This window comes from Salmo trutta, chromosome 14 (genome assembly GCF_901001165.1).
Source record: "Salmo trutta chromosome 14, fSalTru1.1, whole genome shotgun sequence".
NCBI classification, from domain to species: domain Eukaryota; kingdom Metazoa; phylum Chordata; class Actinopteri; order Salmoniformes; family Salmonidae; genus Salmo; species Salmo trutta.
In genome coordinates, this window is record NC_042970.1 from 19151596 (window position 1) to 19170338 (window position 18743).

The 18743-nt window shown below is 41.0% G+C and overlaps 1 protein-coding gene across 4 annotated transcripts in view; it reads left to right on the forward strand.

Annotated features, from left to right (window-relative positions):
* frmd4ba (FERM domain containing 4Ba) overlaps positions 1-18743 on the forward strand; it is an 85220-nt gene that overhangs the window by 52377 nt on the left and 14100 nt on the right. For all 4 annotated transcript variants that reach the window (XM_029774736.1, XM_029774738.1, XM_029774737.1 and 1 more), the window contains exons 6-11: positions 3873-3929; positions 4366-4388; positions 14490-14573; positions 15322-15387; positions 15860-15917; positions 16418-16504. In XM_029774736.1, the coding sequence (XP_029630596.1) occupies positions 3873-3929; positions 4366-4388; positions 14490-14573; positions 15322-15387; positions 15860-15917; positions 16418-16504 (375 nt within the window). The remainder of the gene's footprint in view (positions 1-3872; positions 3930-4365; positions 4389-14489; positions 14574-15321; positions 15388-15859; positions 15918-16417; positions 16505-18743) is intronic.

The following is an 18743-nucleotide window of genomic DNA, read 5'->3' on the forward strand; positions in this document are numbered from 1 at the left end:
TAGCTTGTTAAATAGTTAAACAACTAGCTACCCGGACTATCTGCATTGACCCTTTTTGCACTAACTTATTTGACTTGCTGCTGCTATTTAGGGGGTAGATCAGTTTTAAAATAATTAAGAATATTAATTAAGAATATTTTTTTTATATACTGTATTTAAAACATATATTTCCCTTCTTTATTATTTTCCCCTAACCCTACCTCCCGTCCCCTAATTGGAGTAAAATTAATGAACAACAACACTTAGGCTTCTACTTCCAGCTTACTATATACATTTTACTGACCCAGTATATTTTACATCAGTTATCTTTTTTTTGTTTTTTGTCCCAGCCGTTAGCTCCCCTCAATGCCTCCCATCTACAGTACCAGTCAAAAGTTTGTACACACCTACTCATTCAAAGGTTTTTCTTTATTTGTACTATTTTCTACATTGTATAATAATAGTGAAGACATCAAAACTATTAAATAACACATATGGAATCATGTAGTAACCAAAAAGTAGTTAAATATATTTTAGATTCTTCAAAGTAGCCACCCTTTGCTTTGAGGACAGCTTTGCACACTCTTGGCATTCTCTCAACCAGCTTCATGAGGTAGTCAACTGGAATGCATTTCAATAACAGGTGTGCCTTGTTAAAAGTTCATTTGTGGAATTTCTTTCCTTCTTAATGTGTTTGAGCCAATCAGTCGTGTGACGAGGTAGGGTTGGTATACAGAAAATAGCCCTATTTGGTAAAAGACCAAGTCCATATTATGGCAAGAACATCTCATATAAGCAAAGATAAATGAAAGTCCATCATTACTTTAAGATATGAAGGTCAGTCAATCCGGAAAATTTCAAGAACTTAGAAAGTTTCTTAAAGTGCAGTCGCAAAAACTATCAAGCGCTAAGCTGTTCCAGATGACTGTGTGATCACGCTCTCCTTAGCCGATGTGAGTAAGACCTTTAAACAGGTCAACATTCACAAGGCCGCAGGGCGGATTACCAGGACGTGTACTCTGAGCATGCGCTGACCAACTTGCAAGCGTGTTCACTGACATTTTCAACCTGTCTCTGAAGGAGTCTGTAATACCAACATGTTTCAAGCAGACCACCATTGTCCCTGTGCCCAAGAACACCAAGATAACCTGCCTAAATGACTATCGACTCGTAGCACTCACGTCTGTAGCCATGAAGTGCTTTGAAAGTCTGGTCATGGCTCACATCAACACCATTATGCCAGAAACCGTAGACCCACTCCAATTTGCATACCGCCCCAACAGATCCACAGATGATGCAATCTCTATTGCACTCCACACTGCCCTTTCCCACTTGGATAAAAGGAACACCTACATGAGAATGCTATTCATTGACCACAGCTCAGCGCTCAACACCATAGTGCCCTCAAAGCTCATCACTAAGCTAAGGACCCTGGGACTAAACACCTCCCTCTGCAATTGGATCATGGACTTCCTGATGGGCCGCTCCTAGGTGGTAAGGGTAGGTAACAACACATCTGCCACGCTGATCCTCAACACTGGGGTGCATGATCAGTCTCTTCCTGTATTCCCTGTTCACCCATGACTGCATGGCAAAGCATGACTCCAACACCATCATTAAGTTTGCCAACGACACAACAGTGGTATGCCTGATCACCGACAATGATGAGACAGCCTATAGGGAGGAGGTCAGAGACCTGGCAGTGTGGTGCCAGGATAACAACCTCTTCCTCAACGTGGTCAGGACAAAGGAGATGATTGTGGACTACAGGAAAAGGAGGACTGAGCACGCCCCCATTCTCATCAACGGGGCTGTAGTGGAGCAGGCTGAGAGCTTCAAGTTCCTTGGTGTCCACATCACCAACAAACTAGAATGGTCCAAACACACCAAGACAGTCGTGAAGAGGGCACGACAACACCTATTCCCACTCAGGAGACTGAAAATATTTGGCATGGGTTCTCAGATCCTCAAAAGATCTACAGCTGCACCATTGAGAGCATCCTGACTGCATCACCGCCTGGTATGGCAACTGCTCGGCTTCTGACCGCAAGGCACGACATCACTCCTGCCATCCAGGACCATGATTTGATTTGAAACTGGTTCTCACGAAGACAGCCACAGGAAAGGAGGACCCAGAGTTACCTCTGCTGCAGAGAATAAGTTCATTAGAGTTACCAGCCTCAGAAATTGCAGCCCAAATAAATGCTTCACAGAGTTCAAGTAACAGACAAATCTCAACATCGACTGTTCATAGGAGAATGCGTGAACCAGGCCTTCATGGTTGAATTGCTGCAAAGAAACCACTACTAAAGGACACCAATAAGAAGAAGAGACTTGCTTTGGCCAAGGAACACGAGCAATGGACATTAAACCGGACATTAAACCAGAAACGTGCATCTTCTCTCTTCGGATGATGATAACACGCTGACCTGAGTGGACGGGTGCAGTGTCCAGATGTGCATTTCCAAGCTCTCTGATTGGTTAGGAATGGCAGGGCTATGATGGGTGAGGTATAACTAAGGTAGGCTGAGCAGCCAAACGAATGGGACTTAAGGGAAACTGAAGGGACTGCGAGGGCAAGTTAGGTAGAGAGGAGAGAAGCAGGACATACTTTCTTTTACAATGACACCTCCACTATGGGGTTCTATCACCACTTTCTAAACAACTGGGAACTAGGAAATCTCAGACTTCCAACTTCAGTGCATTCAAAACAACTGGGAACTAGGAAATCTCAGACTTCCAACTTCAGTGCATTCAAAACAACTGGGAACTCTGGAAAAAAACAAGCTCTGACTGGGAAAAATCTATTTGAACGGTCATTGCAACTCGGGAACTCAGGCGTCTTTCTATATCTCCAACTTTCCGACCTGATTTTTTAATTTATTTTTTATTTCATCTTTATTTAACCAGGTAGGCCAGTTGAGAACAAGTTCTCACTTACAACTGCGACCTGGCCAAGATAAAGCAAAGCAGGCCGACAAAAACAACAACACAGAGTTCTGTGATCACTGACATATGATTTGACCTCGTATTTTTCCAAGTTCCCAGTTGTTTTGAACGCAGCGTAAGAACTAAGAAGACCAGACACAGCTGCTATTGCATTGGTGTCTATGGGAGACACCCAGTTAGGTAGACAGGAACTAACAGTTTTTTTTCATGGTAAACGACCTGAGTGAATTATCTTCATTTATCCACCATCTTAGATCCAATGCTGACAACTTGCCAGGGGTGCATTCATTGTGCTGATTCTGTTGAAAAACGGGGAATTACCTACCTGAATTTTATCCAATATAAACTCTTGTTTTGCTCTGTTTGTTTCCGTTTTGGACTTCAGGGGTGTTTCTTAAACAAAAGCAAACAGAGCAAAACGAGAGATTCTTTTGGACAAATTCAGGTAGGTATCTCCTCGTTGCGTCCCGTTTGCTTCCGTTTAGGAAATGGTTTGAGACAGAATTGGCGTAATGCGGAATACGCTCCAGGACCATATAGCTCAGTGCCCACGACGATTTTTTTTTTCAACACTAGAGGAACGTGAACTTGCTCGTATAATGTACTATTTTTATGATTAGGTGGTTAAAATTATAAATAACTGTGGTTATAGAGGCTTTGTGTAGCTATTGTATGTACTTTGTCGTTCCACGCTATTATGTATTCTACGCAACAATATTTAGTTTCGAACGTCAATGAAGAATATGAATAACTTTTAAGATTCCGAATCAACCTTAAATACGTACAACCGTTTTTCATTGACATTGGTTCAGACGGTAACTGTGGCGTTGAGGTACATACTGGTGGGAATGATATTTATCTTAAGTCAAGTGCTACTGTACGAACGTGGTACCTTTGTTTTTGTTTTTTACACTATTACACATTTTCTCATTTTTTAACGACAGGAGATCATCGAAGTGGAGAGTGAAAATGTTTTCAAATTAGCTGCATATGCTTTGCAGGTAAGTGCATTTTTGTAGCTTGTGTGACTTGTAATTCATCAGCAATTTGAATATAAACTGAATCAACACTCTCATACACGCTGTTAAAATAAGTTCATTTCAGGAATCGCCTTGTGAGTGATGTACAGCTACGTTTTTACTTCAATATTGAAATCATTGTACTTCTTATAGTGTGCAATAAGACGTTTTGCTGTAAATACTATTCAAAACTGAGTAAGATTGAAAAGTGTTACCGTAGTCCTAAATAACGTTGAAGACTTATGAATTACTTATTAACAAGTATTTCGCTACACTCGCATTAACATCTGCTAACCATGTGTATGTGACCAATACAATTTGATTTGATGACGTATTGATAATGTTTTAATAAGTCCTCCAGGCTAGTACTTGATGCATATGAATTATTCTAACTTGTAACGGTACTCTTGTTTCCCAGGAGGCCAAAGGAGACTACACAAGGTAAGTCACTCATGTCAACACTAATAGATTATTATTATTATTATTAGATCAAAATTATCGCTGATCTGCATACATATTTTGTTAAATATCAAAACAAATTGCTTCAGCTTGCACCATTAAGTTACTCACTCTGTCACATTTGTCAGCCACAGTAGGCTACTTGCAAAGGGACATTCTAAAACATGTAGGCCTATGGAAGAATACAACTGGTATGTCACTGGGGCTAACTTATTAAAGATGTTTTTGTGAAAGTTTCAGGGTCATTCCATGTCAATTCAGCAAGCCATGTCACCCACCATCTCAAATTATTCTGAAATTGTTTCTGTAGTCAGAAACCGATAAGATTAGCATTCCTGAAACATTATTTTGTTGAAATATCATTTGATCTCTGAGAAATTAAGCAAATTGATTTCACCCAAATTGGTCATTTTAATTAATAGGATTCTTATAATCTTCAATAAATATAGTACCTAATGTATAAAGTATCAGCTCTCTGTCTGACAAGTAGTATGGAGCTGCTGCTTGGGGTATTGCTTCTTCAACCTTTGTAATGTTTTCCCTGTAAATCTGGTGATGGTTTTCTTCCCCTGTTCAAAGAAATTAGCCATTGAAGTCGCTTACATTCTTTACCATAAATTAGTGTGAAAGTACCAAGTTCTGCCCACTAGATGCCACTGTTCCTGCTACTGCCACCACATCCTTTTATCCATTTTGCTGGTATCTTGTATTTAATAAATAGGACTCAATGTTTTCTTTGCAACTTTTGGTAGAAACCTGATTATTTAATTCATCATGAGAAAAAGCTGTGTGGTCAAGCCAGTCCTCCATGAAAGCAATTCAGATTGTTCTTCTCTTAGCAACCTAATGCTTCAACCCAACTCTCCTTGAATAGTCCAATATTTCAACAAAAGAATGCTTCAGGAATGCTAATCTTATATGTTTCTAACTACAGAAACGTTTTCAGAACAACCTGAAATGGGGGGTGTCAAAATTCTCTTTCTTCTGCTTTCTGAGGTGGAATGACATTAAAAGCTTCTTCAGGATCGGTGGGTCTCCTGCGGGACGTTGAGCTAACATAGGCTAATGTGATTAGCATGAGGTTCCCAGGACATAGACATATCTGATATTGGCAGAAAGCTTAAATTCTTGTTAATCTAACTGCACTGTCCAATTTACAGTAGCTATTACAGTGAAATAATACCATGCTATTGTTTGAGGAGAGTGCACAGTTTTGTACATGAAAAGTTATTAATAAACCAATTAGGCACATTTGGGCAGTCTTGATACAAACTTTTTAACAGAAATACAATGGTTCATTGGATCAGTCAAAACAATTGCCCATACACTGCTCCCATCTAGTGGCCAAAATCTAAATTGCAGCTGGGCTGGAATAATACATGATGGCCTTTCTCTTGCATTTCAAAGATGACGGTACAAAAAAATACAAAATATTGTTGTTTTTTTTCTTTGTATTATCTTTTACCAGATCTATTGTGTTATATTCTCCTACATTATTTTCACATTTCCACAAACTTCAAAGTGTTTTCTTTAGAGGTCGACCAATTATGATTTTTCAATGCCGATACCGATACCGATTATTGGAGGACCAAAAAACCTGATACCGATTAATCGGACGATTTTTATATATTGACAATTGCAACAATACTGAATGAACAATGAACACTTTTATTTTTACTTAACATAATACATGAATAAAATCTATTTAGTCTCAAATAAATAATGAAACATTGGTTTAAATAATGCAAAAACACAGTGTTGGAGAAGAAAGTAAAAGTGCAATATGTGCCATGCAAAAAAGCTAATGTTTATGTTCCGTGCTCAGAACATGAGAACATATGAAAGCTGGTGGTTCCGTATAACATGAGTCTTCAATATTCGCAGTTAAGAAGTTTTAGGTTGAAGTTCTTATAGGAATTATAGGACTATTTCTCTCTATACCATTTGTATTTCATATACCTTTGACTATTGGATGTTCTTATAGGCGCTATAGTATTGCCAGCCTAATCTCGGGAGTTGATATGCTTGAAGTCATAAACAGCGCTGTGCTTCAAGCATTGCGAAGAGCTGCTGGCAAGTGCAGGAAAGTGCTGTTTGAATGAATGCTTACGAGCCTGCTGCTGCCTACCACCGCTCAGTCAGACTGCTCTATCAAATACCAAATCATAGACTTAATTATATTATAACACACAGAACTACGAGCCTTTGGTAATGAATTTGGTCAAATCGGGAAACTATCATTTCGACAACAAAACGTTTATTCTTTCAGTGAAATACGGAACTGTTCCGTATTTTCTCGAACGGGTGGTATCCATAAATCTAAATATTCCTGATACGTTGCACAACCTTCAATGTTATGTCATCATTATGTAAAATTCTGGCAAATTAATTACGGTCTTTGTTTGGAAGAAATGGTCTTCACACAGTTCGCAACGAGCCAGGCGGCCCAAACTGCTGTATATACCAGGTCGCAATTGTAAATGAGAACTTGTTCTCAACTTGCCTACCTGGTTAAATAAAGGTTTTAAAAAATATATAATTAAATGAGGGCCTTGATGTTCTTTTGACACTGAGCTGGAATCTGATATTCAAATTCTCGACAGTGGTTGCTCCACTAAAAGTTTTGCGATTATGCTGCAGTACTTGGAGGTAATTTGTGGTTTAGTACGGTACCCTGCGTCACCCCTTCATTGCTCCAGACCAGTGCAAGGGGGAGTTAGAGCACTGATTATGCTTTTGGGTCCTACTGTGACTAACGGATAATGAATGGGTGACATAAACCTAAATAGAAACTGATAATTGTACACGACTTCAGTATTACTTACTAAAACTGTTGTTACACTAAGGTTTTTATTTTGTTAGGATTATTTTCCTCTTACTGTAGTACTGTAGGCCACTCCTGACCGGTCACATTGTACAGCACCTGAGTGGCGCAAAGGTCTAAGACACTCCATAGCAGTGCAAGCTGTGTTGCTACAGATGCTGGTTCAATACCTGTGCTGGCCTCAACTGGGAGACTCATGAGATGACTGTAGGTTTTTGGTTTCTCTCCCTCTAAAAACAGAAATAAATAATTCTAAATAACAAACTGGCTTTATTTACAAATTAGTAACAATGTCTCACCCCATGTTCAACAATGGCCTTTTTCTCGCTCATTTTACGTTATCATCTCCAAAATATTGTTATTTTTTTTAAACAAAGTGATTATTATTATTAATTTAGAATTATATAAAAGCCTGTTGGATATTCTCACAGGATATATTATTAACCCTGTTATTAGCAAGACAATATATATTGGTCATATTGGTCATGTGTCCCGAGTGGAGCACAATGGGACTGCCTTGCCGTTCTCAGCTGTATCCACTGAAAGCGCGCAAGGTTCAAGGCGCGAGGGAAGGGGGCACGGGATGGGCCGCAGAAGACAGACCTAGCCCAGACCTAGGAAAGGGGGGTGGACCCCCACCCCACCACACTGGGCAGCACAGAGCAACAATTTAAGGGGTATTGCACTAATAATGGCGCTGACTAGGGAAACGTTCTAGCAGGGAGCTGGACAATAGACTTGCCTAGATGGAGGATAGGGGTAGAATTCTATCGTCAAATGTATTTCTAAGTTAGGTTCTAAGTTAAGTATTATTATTATTATTATGTCTCACATCCAACCATGATTGGGAGTCCCATAGGGCGGCGCACAATTGGCCCAGCATTTCACTCCCTCTAAAAACAGAAATACATTTTTTGGCCTTTGCAAATATTATTTTGGCCTTTATTCAGATTACAATCGCTGACTTTCATTTTTTTTGAAAACGAAATAACCTCCAAAATATATATTATCAAGTTGATGGCACAGTCATATAGCGGCACCTACATAAAGCTGAGTGACTCACTCATTCATGGCTTCGGATCAAAATAAATAAGTACCAACATTCTTTCTGATGGTCTTTAATAAATACATGTTTTGTTATCCTGACCTGGACACCGTGTACAGTATTATAATAGCCCATTTATGAGCTATTATCAGGAAAATATACCTTTACCAACACCTCTCTGTATTTTGATACTTTGTGGATGTGGCCTCCCCAGTGGCGCAGCTGTCTAAGTCACCGCAATGCAAAATGCATTGCTACAGATACCCATGCCGGCCAGCACCGGGAGACCCATGATGCGGCTTTTGGTTTAATTTAGAATCCTCCAATCCTCTACATGTAATTATTGGCGGAGAGTCACGTCATATTTTTCGATATACTGTAGGCCTACCGTAGGTAGCATGAGTCTCACTAGTATTGAGTAATGCGCTGTTAAAAGTGGTGTAGGTCTTATTTAAAGAGCATATTGAAGTTGGAAGCAATAGGATTTGAAGCAATAGCCTATTTTAGCACCATTTTGTGCTGCTCTGAGACAAGCATGGGGATTGGTCTTGATAAATCAATGAGATTTTTTGTTGTTGACTGAATCTCCGTTTGGGTATTGGTTAGACTAAAATTATGGTGTAGAAATGTTATGCTCTTAGTGTAACCTTTATTTAACTAGTTAACAACAAAGTCTTATTTACAAGGACAGCCTACTCCTTCCTCCCCATCAGGGAATTGAACCCCGGTCTCCCGTGTGCCCGCATGACATGGGGATTCTTTAGCTAAATAGCCCAGCACTGTAGCCTACTCCCGACTGTCACGTTGTACAGCGCCATATTTTCCGTTCCATCCTGATGGAAACCCAGAGGGTTTTTTTTTTTTTTTTGGAATAGAAACACAATAATATTAATCAAATTAATTAAGCCATATTTCTTAATCAGACCCATATACTATGTTCTTACAAAAAAAGGTTTTAAATTCTCTATTACAGCCACTATTGAAGGCTATCAAATGCTTCTCAAAGATGCCCTCTGGTGGTCAAACTAGCACTAACTAGCATTAATGGTACTAGTGGTTGGCCCTTAAATAACGTGCCATAGAATTCTGCTGTACCCCGCAAGCTGTGCTGCAGGACGCTGCAACTTTTTAAAGGACGAACCACTGTACATATCTGCTTTACCTGTGACTGTTTATATATTATAATTATGTATTACTCAACGATAAAGGCATCTATAGAACATACAACGTGATGTATCTAGATCCGGTTTTCCTGGTCAGTGTTTTATTGTTGTTTTATTTATTGTTTTATTAACTCCATTCCTCAGTAGCCAAAAGCTATAGGCTCTATACTCTGGCAAACCTGACCTCAATTGCTTTCTGTTTGACTTTGTGTCCTGGCTATTGAATTTCCTTTCCCACTCCCATCTGGTTCAGTCTAAATATGTCTTGGATTAGATTATCATCGGTATCTTGTGCAGGCAACAACAATCATTAATCTCCCCCAGAAATAAATAAATATATATATACACACATACACACATACATTTGAAGTCGGAAGTTTACATACACTTAGGTTGGAGTCATTAACTTGTTTTTCAATCACTCCACAAATTTCTTGTTAACAAACTATAGTTTTGGCAAGTCGGTTAGGACATCTACTTTGTGCATGACACAAGTAATTTTTCCAACAATTGCTTACAGACAGATTATTTCACTTATTTCACTGTATCACAATTCCAGTGGGTCAGAAGTTTGCATACACTAAGTTGACTGTGCCTTTAAACAGCTTGGAAGTTCCAGAAAATGATGTCATGGCTTTTGAAGCTTCTAAAAGGCTAATTGACATAATTTGAGTCAATTGGAGGTGTACGTGTGGATGTATTTCAAGGCCTACCTTCAAACTCAGTGCCTCTTTACTTGACATTATGGGAAAATCAAAAGAAATCAGCCAAGACCTCAGAAAAAGAATTGGAGACCTCCACAAGTCTGGTTCATCCTTGGGAGCAATTTCCAAACACCTGAAGGTACCACGTTCATCTGTACAAACAATAGTACGCAAGTATAAACACTATGGGACCACGCAGCCGTCATACCGCTCAAGAAGGAGACGGGTTCTGTCTCCTAGAGATGAACGTACTTTAGTGCGAAAAGTGCAAATCAATCCCAGAACAACAGCAAAGGACCTTGTGAAGATGCTGGAGGAAACAGGTACAAAAGTATCTATATCCACAGTAAAACGAGTCCTATATCAACATAAGCTGAATGGCCGCTCAGTAAGGAGAAGCCACTGCTCCAAAACCGCAATAAAAAAGCCAGACTACGGTTTGCAACTGCACATGGGGACAATGATCGTACTTTTTGGAGAAATGTCCTCTGGTCTGATGAAACAAAAATAGAACTGTTTGGCCATAATGACCATCGTTATGTTTGAAGGAAAAATGGGGAGAAGAACACCATCCCAACTGTGAAGCACGGGGGTGGCAGCATCATGTTGTGGGGCTGCTTTGCTGCAGGAGGGACTGGTGCACATCACAAAAAAGATGGCATCATGAGGCAGGACAATTATGTGGATACATTGAAGCTACATCTCAAGACATCAGTCGGGAAGTTTAAGCTTGGTCGCAAATGGGTCTTCCAAATGAACAATGACCCCAAACATGCTTCCAAAGTTGTGGCATAATGACTGAAGGACAACAAGTCAAGGTATTGGAGTGGCCATCACAAAGCCCTGACCTCAATCCTATAGAAAATTTGTGGGCAGAACTGAAAAAGCGTGTGCGAGCAAGGAGGCCTACAAACCTGCCTCAGTTACACCAGCTCTGTCAGGAGGAATGTGCCAAAATTCACCCAACGTATTGTGGGAAGCTTGTGGAAGGCTACCTGAAACGTTTGACTCAAGTTAAACAATTTAAAGGCAATGCTACCAAATACTAATTGAGTGTATGTAAACTTCTGGCACGGATGTCGTAAGGATTGGACCAAAATGCAGCTGGAATATGTATACTCATCTTCTTTTTATTTGAAGAAGGAGAAACAACTAAATACGTATACAAAAAAGAACAAAACAGTTCTGTCAGGTGCAACAAACACTAAACAAGGAACAACTACCCACAAAATCCCATAGAAAAAACACCCTTCTTAAATAGGACCTTCAATTAGAAGCAACTAGGAGCAGCTGCTTCCAATTGAAGGTCAACCCAACAAACACCACATAGAAATAGACATACTAGAACATAGCCCAACAAACCCCGAAACACTCTAAACAAACACACCCCTGCCATGTCCTGACCAAACTACAATAACAAATACCCCTTATACTGGTCAGGACGTGACAACTTCTGACCCACTGGGAATGTGATAAAAGAAATAAAAGCTGAAATAAATCATTCTCTCTACTATTATTCTGACATTTCACATTCTTAAAATAAAGTGGTGATCCTAACTGGCCTAAGACAGGGAATTTTTACTCGAATTAAATGTCAGGAATTGTGAAAAACAGAGTTTAAAGGTATTTGGCTAAGGTGTATGTAAACTTCCGACTTCAACTGTGTGTGTGTGTGTATATATATATATATATATATATATATATATATACATTTTTTTTTTTTTACAAAGCCTAATGTGTTTTGGTGGAGAGATAATGCACTGAAAGGCTTGACCTGGTGATAAGGTTTGTTATTTTAGTCATCAGGTGGAGAAGAGAGGGCTGAGGTAATCAGGAAATATTGTCCTGTCCGTTAGAGTGGACGAGCACTGAGCAGGTTGAACCTGTGGGGTGTTATCCCAGCTTGGGTCTCCTAGAGACTACTGGGCATCAGGCTTATCTGAACACAAAAGCTTTGCTCTGCTCTGTAAGGAATTGTATTGTGTGAATGCACACTGTGATATTTAATGCTTAAAATGCAGTTTGTTTCTACGTCAAGGTCTTTGTACTCGCAAAACTCTAATTTCAGCAGCACCTGTTTTTTAAAGCCCACTTCTCGGGCAAGCTTCAGTTCATTGTATAGTATTCAGGATGCCCAGTGATGCCCTTCACGGCCTTGTGTTGCAGTATATTAGGGGTGCGTTTTCAGATTGTTTAGCCCTGAGGTGTCAGGCAGCTTCGTCAGTTAATGTTTCAGCTGCGCTTTGTCCTGACTGAAAGCACAATGAAACAGACCCTGCCAACAAAGTCTGTAAAATCAGTGTGGATGGGAGCCTGTCCAACTATATAGCCCAGCCTACTCTCTCCTGGGTTGTTTTTAGACTAATACATATTTTTCCTCTCTGATGGTTTTAATTTCTACCTTTTTGGATAAGGAAGGTTGGCAAATCCTCTCATAAAACATGTGCAGCTCTAGTGTTTAGCCGACACCCTTGCTGTCTGGCAGGGTGGAGGAGTTGCCCCCAGCCCACGTCACAGGACGTGTAATGAATTCCAGATTGCTGACAGCGCAATGTGGCTACATAGTAGATCACCCTAACAACACCAGCCCCAGCGCCCTATAAAATGTATGCCATCCAACTCCACAGCAGTGAACTAACTGCCATGGCAGCAGAGACTAGTGAATCTCCAATAGGCAGCTAGCTAGGGAACAATGATTGAAGTGGCTTTCTCTCTGTAGTGTTTCACCTTTCTACTGAGTGAGCAGGTTCATATTACTAGATCATTATGGCCTCTGCATTCTAAGGATTGTTTAGTTCTTTTCATTTCACTTTGGAGATCATTGAGAAACTGCAAGTGACATATTTGAAAAAGTTCAGCTCATGCTTTGTAGTTTCTTTTATTGATTTTCTTCAGTAGTTATTACATCAAATAGTTTCAATGAAAAAATACAAAAACATAAGTATACTATGTTGTCTCAGTAGTTTAGAACATGATACAGATATGAAGGATCTACTGGTCTGAGTCCTGTCTGAGAGGCCAAGTCCTATTTTTGAAAAGCTCTCTGTGAGTTGTGTACCTTTCAACACTGCATGGGCTCCCAAAACTGGTGAATGGCTTTTGTTCCGGGCTCCAGTGCTCTGGCCTGCCAAGTCATAGCCCTCTTTGTCGATCAGTAATTGTAGACCAAATGCTCCCCCATCATGTGTTGGAGTGACTCATAGTTCACTATCTCAGACCTTGACAGTGACATACAACACAGTTAGTACAGAGAGGTAATTTGCTATTGTTGTGTATTAGATCACCTCCAGACTTGAGGTACCTGTGGCATTTATGATTAAATTAGGTCTTAATTGTGTGTTTATGAAATTGTATGGTAAATGACGTATGGTAGGACTATCTCTCACTCTTTACACTGGCATGCAAAGATTGATGTCAACGCCTGTACTGTACACACCAACCTCAAAGAATGCACATGTGATAACATTGAAAAACATTTGCTCGTGAGTCATTATTACCATCCCATTCTGGAACTGCGCCTTGACATGATACAACTATATTTCAATTTCCTCTCTTAATTTAAAGGGCTTTTATCTGTTTCTATTGAGACACTTTGGCAAACCTAAGTAGATATTAAGCCTAGTCTGTTGGAATGCGTCAATAGCCTGCCAGATAAACATATGAAAAATGTTCAGACATGACCACTTTTTATTTTGATTTGGTTAATTTGTACAACATTTTCATGTTGATATTTCACATGATCTCTGTCCCCTGTGTTCTGCTCTGTAGAACTCATTTGGGGTTATTATTGGATATAGGGGTTTATTGAACTCAGAGATGGTCATCATTGAGATCTAGAGTAGTAATTACACAGTGTAATGCCAGTATAATAGTGTAATGCCAGTATAATAGTGTAATGCCAGTATAATAGTGTAATGCCAGTCTAATAGTGTAATGCCAGTATAATAGTGTAATGCCAGTATAATAGTGTAATGCCAGTCTAATAGTGTAATGCCAGTATAATAGTGTAACGCCAGTATAATAGTGTAATGCCAGTATAATAGTGTAATGCCAGTCTAATAGTGTAATGCCAGTATAATAGTGTAATGCCAGTATAATAGTGTAATGCCAGTATAATAGTGTAATGCCAGTCTAATAGTGTAACGCTAGTATAATAGTGTAATGCCATTATAATAGTGTAATGACAGTCTACTAGTGTAATGACAGTAATAAGAACTTTTGATCAATCAGCAGTGTTGTTATTATGGAGCCTTAAAATGCCCCCTGAGCCTTTTTAAGATACAACTGTTACTGTTCTTGTGAATTAATTCAGTTGATCATTATGTTTCAATCATTCTGTATTTACAGTGTTGAAAGCTCCAGGTCGGACCTGAACAAGCTCCCGGTTTTACCCACTAGAGTCCTGAGGGAGCACCCCTCCCTGGTATACTGGTAAGCAGTGTCACATTAACAACACTTTAACCACAAATGCACAAGGGGTATTAATCCAAGTGGATTACACACAGTCCCATAGATATCAGACCGCAGTCCTGTCAATACCAATCCTCCCCTCACCCTGTCCCTATCCCCATCAAATGGCTTTTTAATTGTAGCTAACACCTAGATGCACAAAGCAATTATATTCCCATGCAGATGAGCTGGTGTGGGCAGCGAGGTGAAGGTACACCCAGAGTCCTGCCAGGCTGTTTATCTCAGATGGGCTGTATTAATTAGTGCTCTGTGTTAAATACGTCTGGCTGCATCATGAACAGCCAGGGTGGTGCTGATTTCATCATGTCCTCATGGGAGCTGGGCTAGACAGGAGGGAGAGAGAACGAGACGGCCAGGCCAGCCGCTGGTTAACAGCTCTTGTGTCTGTCTGAGTGCATGCTGCTGCATCTTGTTCTTCTGCCTCAGCATTCATCTGAGGCTGCAGCCCTGCCCACTGATGAACAGCAGCTGTATGGATTAATGGGCAGATTGGAATTACAGGGCCGTGTGTGTGTGAGCAGATGGGTCGTGTGTGTGAGCTGAGAGGAGATGAGAACCATGTTCAGGCCAGTAGGCCAGACAGAATTCTCTCCATGAACAGGAACAATCTGTGTCAGGGAAGGACTGTCTCACCACTTGTCTCTGTTTGGGAATATGTTACAATCACTGATGGCTTATTCATTACGGCTTTTATTTTTCTCTATTACAGTGAAGACCGAGTGATCGAGCACTATGAGAACCTGAAGGGCCTCAGCAGAGGGCAAGCAATTGTGCAGTAAGTCATGTAATAAATGGGCCTTTTTATGTTAATCTTGGTCAAGTGCATGGAGGAAGTGAGCTGCTGTGTACCTCTAGTTCAGTACGTTCATCAGTCCTCTGTAGCGTCTACTCCTGTGTTTCTGTTTAAAAGGGCTTGCTGTCACACTGCCAGAATGTGTCATTAATTAGGGGACAGCGAACTCTTACTAGCCAGCAGTGTGTGACAGAGGTCCACTCTGTTTTCCCTGGGAGGGCTTAGCCTAGCGAGGTCATTTACACACTGTATGATTTGTGCCCTTGACTTGATCAATTGATTCTCCAAGGCCCTGTAAAGAAATCGATGGCTCCGCCACGGTAAATTAATTTGTCTGGTGAATGAATGACTGGGGCTTAAAGCCCATTCAAACTTCTGTAGAGCAGCCACTCACAGATGTTGATGAAGTGTAACTGCCTGAATTACTGCTAACGTGTCCCTCTCTGTTTTGAAGGTATTTGGCCTTAGTGGAATCCCTCCCTACATATGGAGTTCATTATTATCCAGTAAAGGTAAGAAAAAAATCAACCCTGTATCTTACAGTAGGAAGCATCAAACATCTGTACATATTTTTTCATCTTTGCTTTCCCATATAACTAACATTTTTAAAATATAAAAAAGTAGTGTGTTCAGATAGAAATACAGCTGTTTTCCCTCTGGAGGCTGGACAGGGACCTTAGCTGGCTGTTTTCTCAGGCTCTGTGCTTAGTAAACTAATGATTGAGGGATCCTTCTCTCAGCAACTCTCTCACTCCCAGAGCCTCTCCCCACCAGCCCCGCTGTCCTACCTCACTCATTAAAGCAGGGTGTTTGAGCACATCAAACGCTGCTGTTAATATGACTCGGTCTGTGGCTTTTTAGGGCTGCTTCAATGCATTTGATCTCTCCTTGTGTTGCTAGTGCTGCTAGCCTAATGGGGTAATTGTCACTGTAATGGCCCGTTCTTCTTTTTAAAATGTACCGCTTAAGCTGCTCCTAATGGCTGGTGTGCCTTGCCTTGCCTTCCCAACAGGACAAGCAGGGCCTGCCGTGGTGGCTGGGAGTCAGCTATAAAGGCATTGGACAGTACGATTTACAGGACAAGTTGAAACCTCGGAAGGTAGGTTGACCTTCTGTGACTTGTTTCTCCTTATGGTCTAACTGAACAACCAGCCCCACTCTGGTTAATAATCCACCAAACTGTAAATAATGGCAACAAAAAGCTTGTGTTCTTGGCCAGGGTAAAGGGAGGGAAAGTTGTTATCAACGTGGGTGTGATAGTATCTGGATTATGGTGATAAGATTGTGGCATTCCTCATTTAGGGTGTGATTGAAATAACCACGACTGTGATTCCAAATATGAAACCTAAAGTTACAGTTTTGGCCTTAAATGGCGGTCGAGCTAAAAAAAGTAACATTTTATTCTTGTGTGTTTTCCACCGCCAGCTTCATTATTATGTCTCTTACCTGTTCCCATGTTGGATCCCTGTTGACACAGCTGGGTATGCTGTTCCAATGAATGCCACGGCATTAATGGGCGTGTCCCAGGTATTAAACCCAGCGTTTCCCAGCTCCTTTCTCAGTAGCCCTTCCAGTGGAAGGTGTAATTATGGTGTAGGATGGGGGGCAGGCAGGCAGGGCTCTGGGGCTGGATGAGCCGGCACCAAGCCAGCCTGGGCGGTCTCTGTGAGGGGCTCAGCTCTGAGAGAGAGCTATGCTCTACCCAGGCCAAAACTCCTCCGTAGCAGACCCCTGGTGAAACGGTGGACTTTTGTAATATGCTTTTTTTGAAAGTGCACAACTCTTGTTGCTGTTCTAGAGGGGCCTGTCATCTGGTAGAATATTGATAGTGATTCCTGTCCAGGCTGGCGACCTTTGTATTCATCGGGCCCCCCTGCCCTTCTCCAAGCATGCTGTGCTCATTATGCAAAGCTGCCTGTCATTGTGTGTGTGTGTTTCTCTCAGGGAGCAAACAATTGATCAAGCAATAAAACACAATCACCTTGGCAGGGGGGCTGTGAGAAGCTTGGAAGGGTGTGAGGGGCTTGGAAGGGGGGTTGAGTGGGTCTTGAAGGGTGGGGGGGTTGTGGGGGCTGAAGGGGTCTTGAAGGGGGGGCTGCAGAAAAGGAATCCCACTGCAGCAGTCCAATCGTCCTGTGAGGAATCTTGGGAACTCGGGATGAAAAGGCTTTTCAAAGTGATGATTTCCCAGAGTTCAGTGACATGTGCTGAAAGAAGCCACTGTAGCTTAACCTCTTAGCATCCTTCTCATGGATGTCAGCTTTATCACAACTTAATGGATGGGATGAATCACAACTTCCTATCCCTGTCTGTTGGGTAAAAGAGAACTGGGGCTTTTTCCAAAATCTCAATAGTAACCAACACGTTGTTCTGATAGTCTGCGTGTTCAGACATAGTCATAGATGGACCATGACTATGGAAGAAGGGAAGGGTAAGTATGTATTTTAATGGGTATAGGACCCGAAAACCATACAGGAGAATAGAATGTATGCTAGAGCACCACATTTTATACAAAGGCCGTACTTTAAATGAAAAGTTATTTCTAAGATGGTCTGAGGAGCAAATGGCTGTGATATAGAGAGCGCTCTCTCTCTCGCTCTGGCTCTCTGTGTGCGTCTCTGTCTGTTTGTTTTAGTCTCTCTCTCTCTCAATTTCAATTCAAAGGGCTTTGTCACTCTATCTTTCTCTCTCTCCATGTCTCTGTCTGTTTCAGTCCATCTCTCTTCTTCCTCTTATCAGCAAGTAATTTGACACTTACTTGTATTATAATCACTTGCAGGTCCAGTTATATGGTCAACCAATAAAACCAATGTAAGCACAGCTCAGTAAGGATAAAATCATTTCTGTAATGGTAATAATCATATATGATTAGACCCTTCATTTTTTTTTATCTTGGAACAATAAAAGGCTGCTCAAATATTTATAAGGGTGCTAAAATCCAAGGCTAGCTGTGTCAGTGGACCATTCCCTATAAGCCGTCTTCACACTTCTTTCACCTCAGTATATAATAGGTTAAAACCAGAGCCTTAATTAATGTGTGTGTTTGTAGTCGACTGTAGCAATCTCTCTCGTCATGCCTCTGCTGGAAATGTTCAGTGAACCAGCATGCCATGTGACTGTATGAGAAGGGTGTGGTGGTTCTCTTCCTGCGTGTAAGTCCCGACCTTTGACACACATTATTTATCTTCCTCAGAGGATTCCTCCATCACGTCACAGGGCCTGGGGGAGTCTGGGGAGCTTGTTGTGGGTTCAGGGTTGGGTCTGCATCAGAATGTTCTGGGAATATCTCAAACCACAGGTATTTTGGCATGGGCTCTAATGAGAAGTGAAACTGCTAA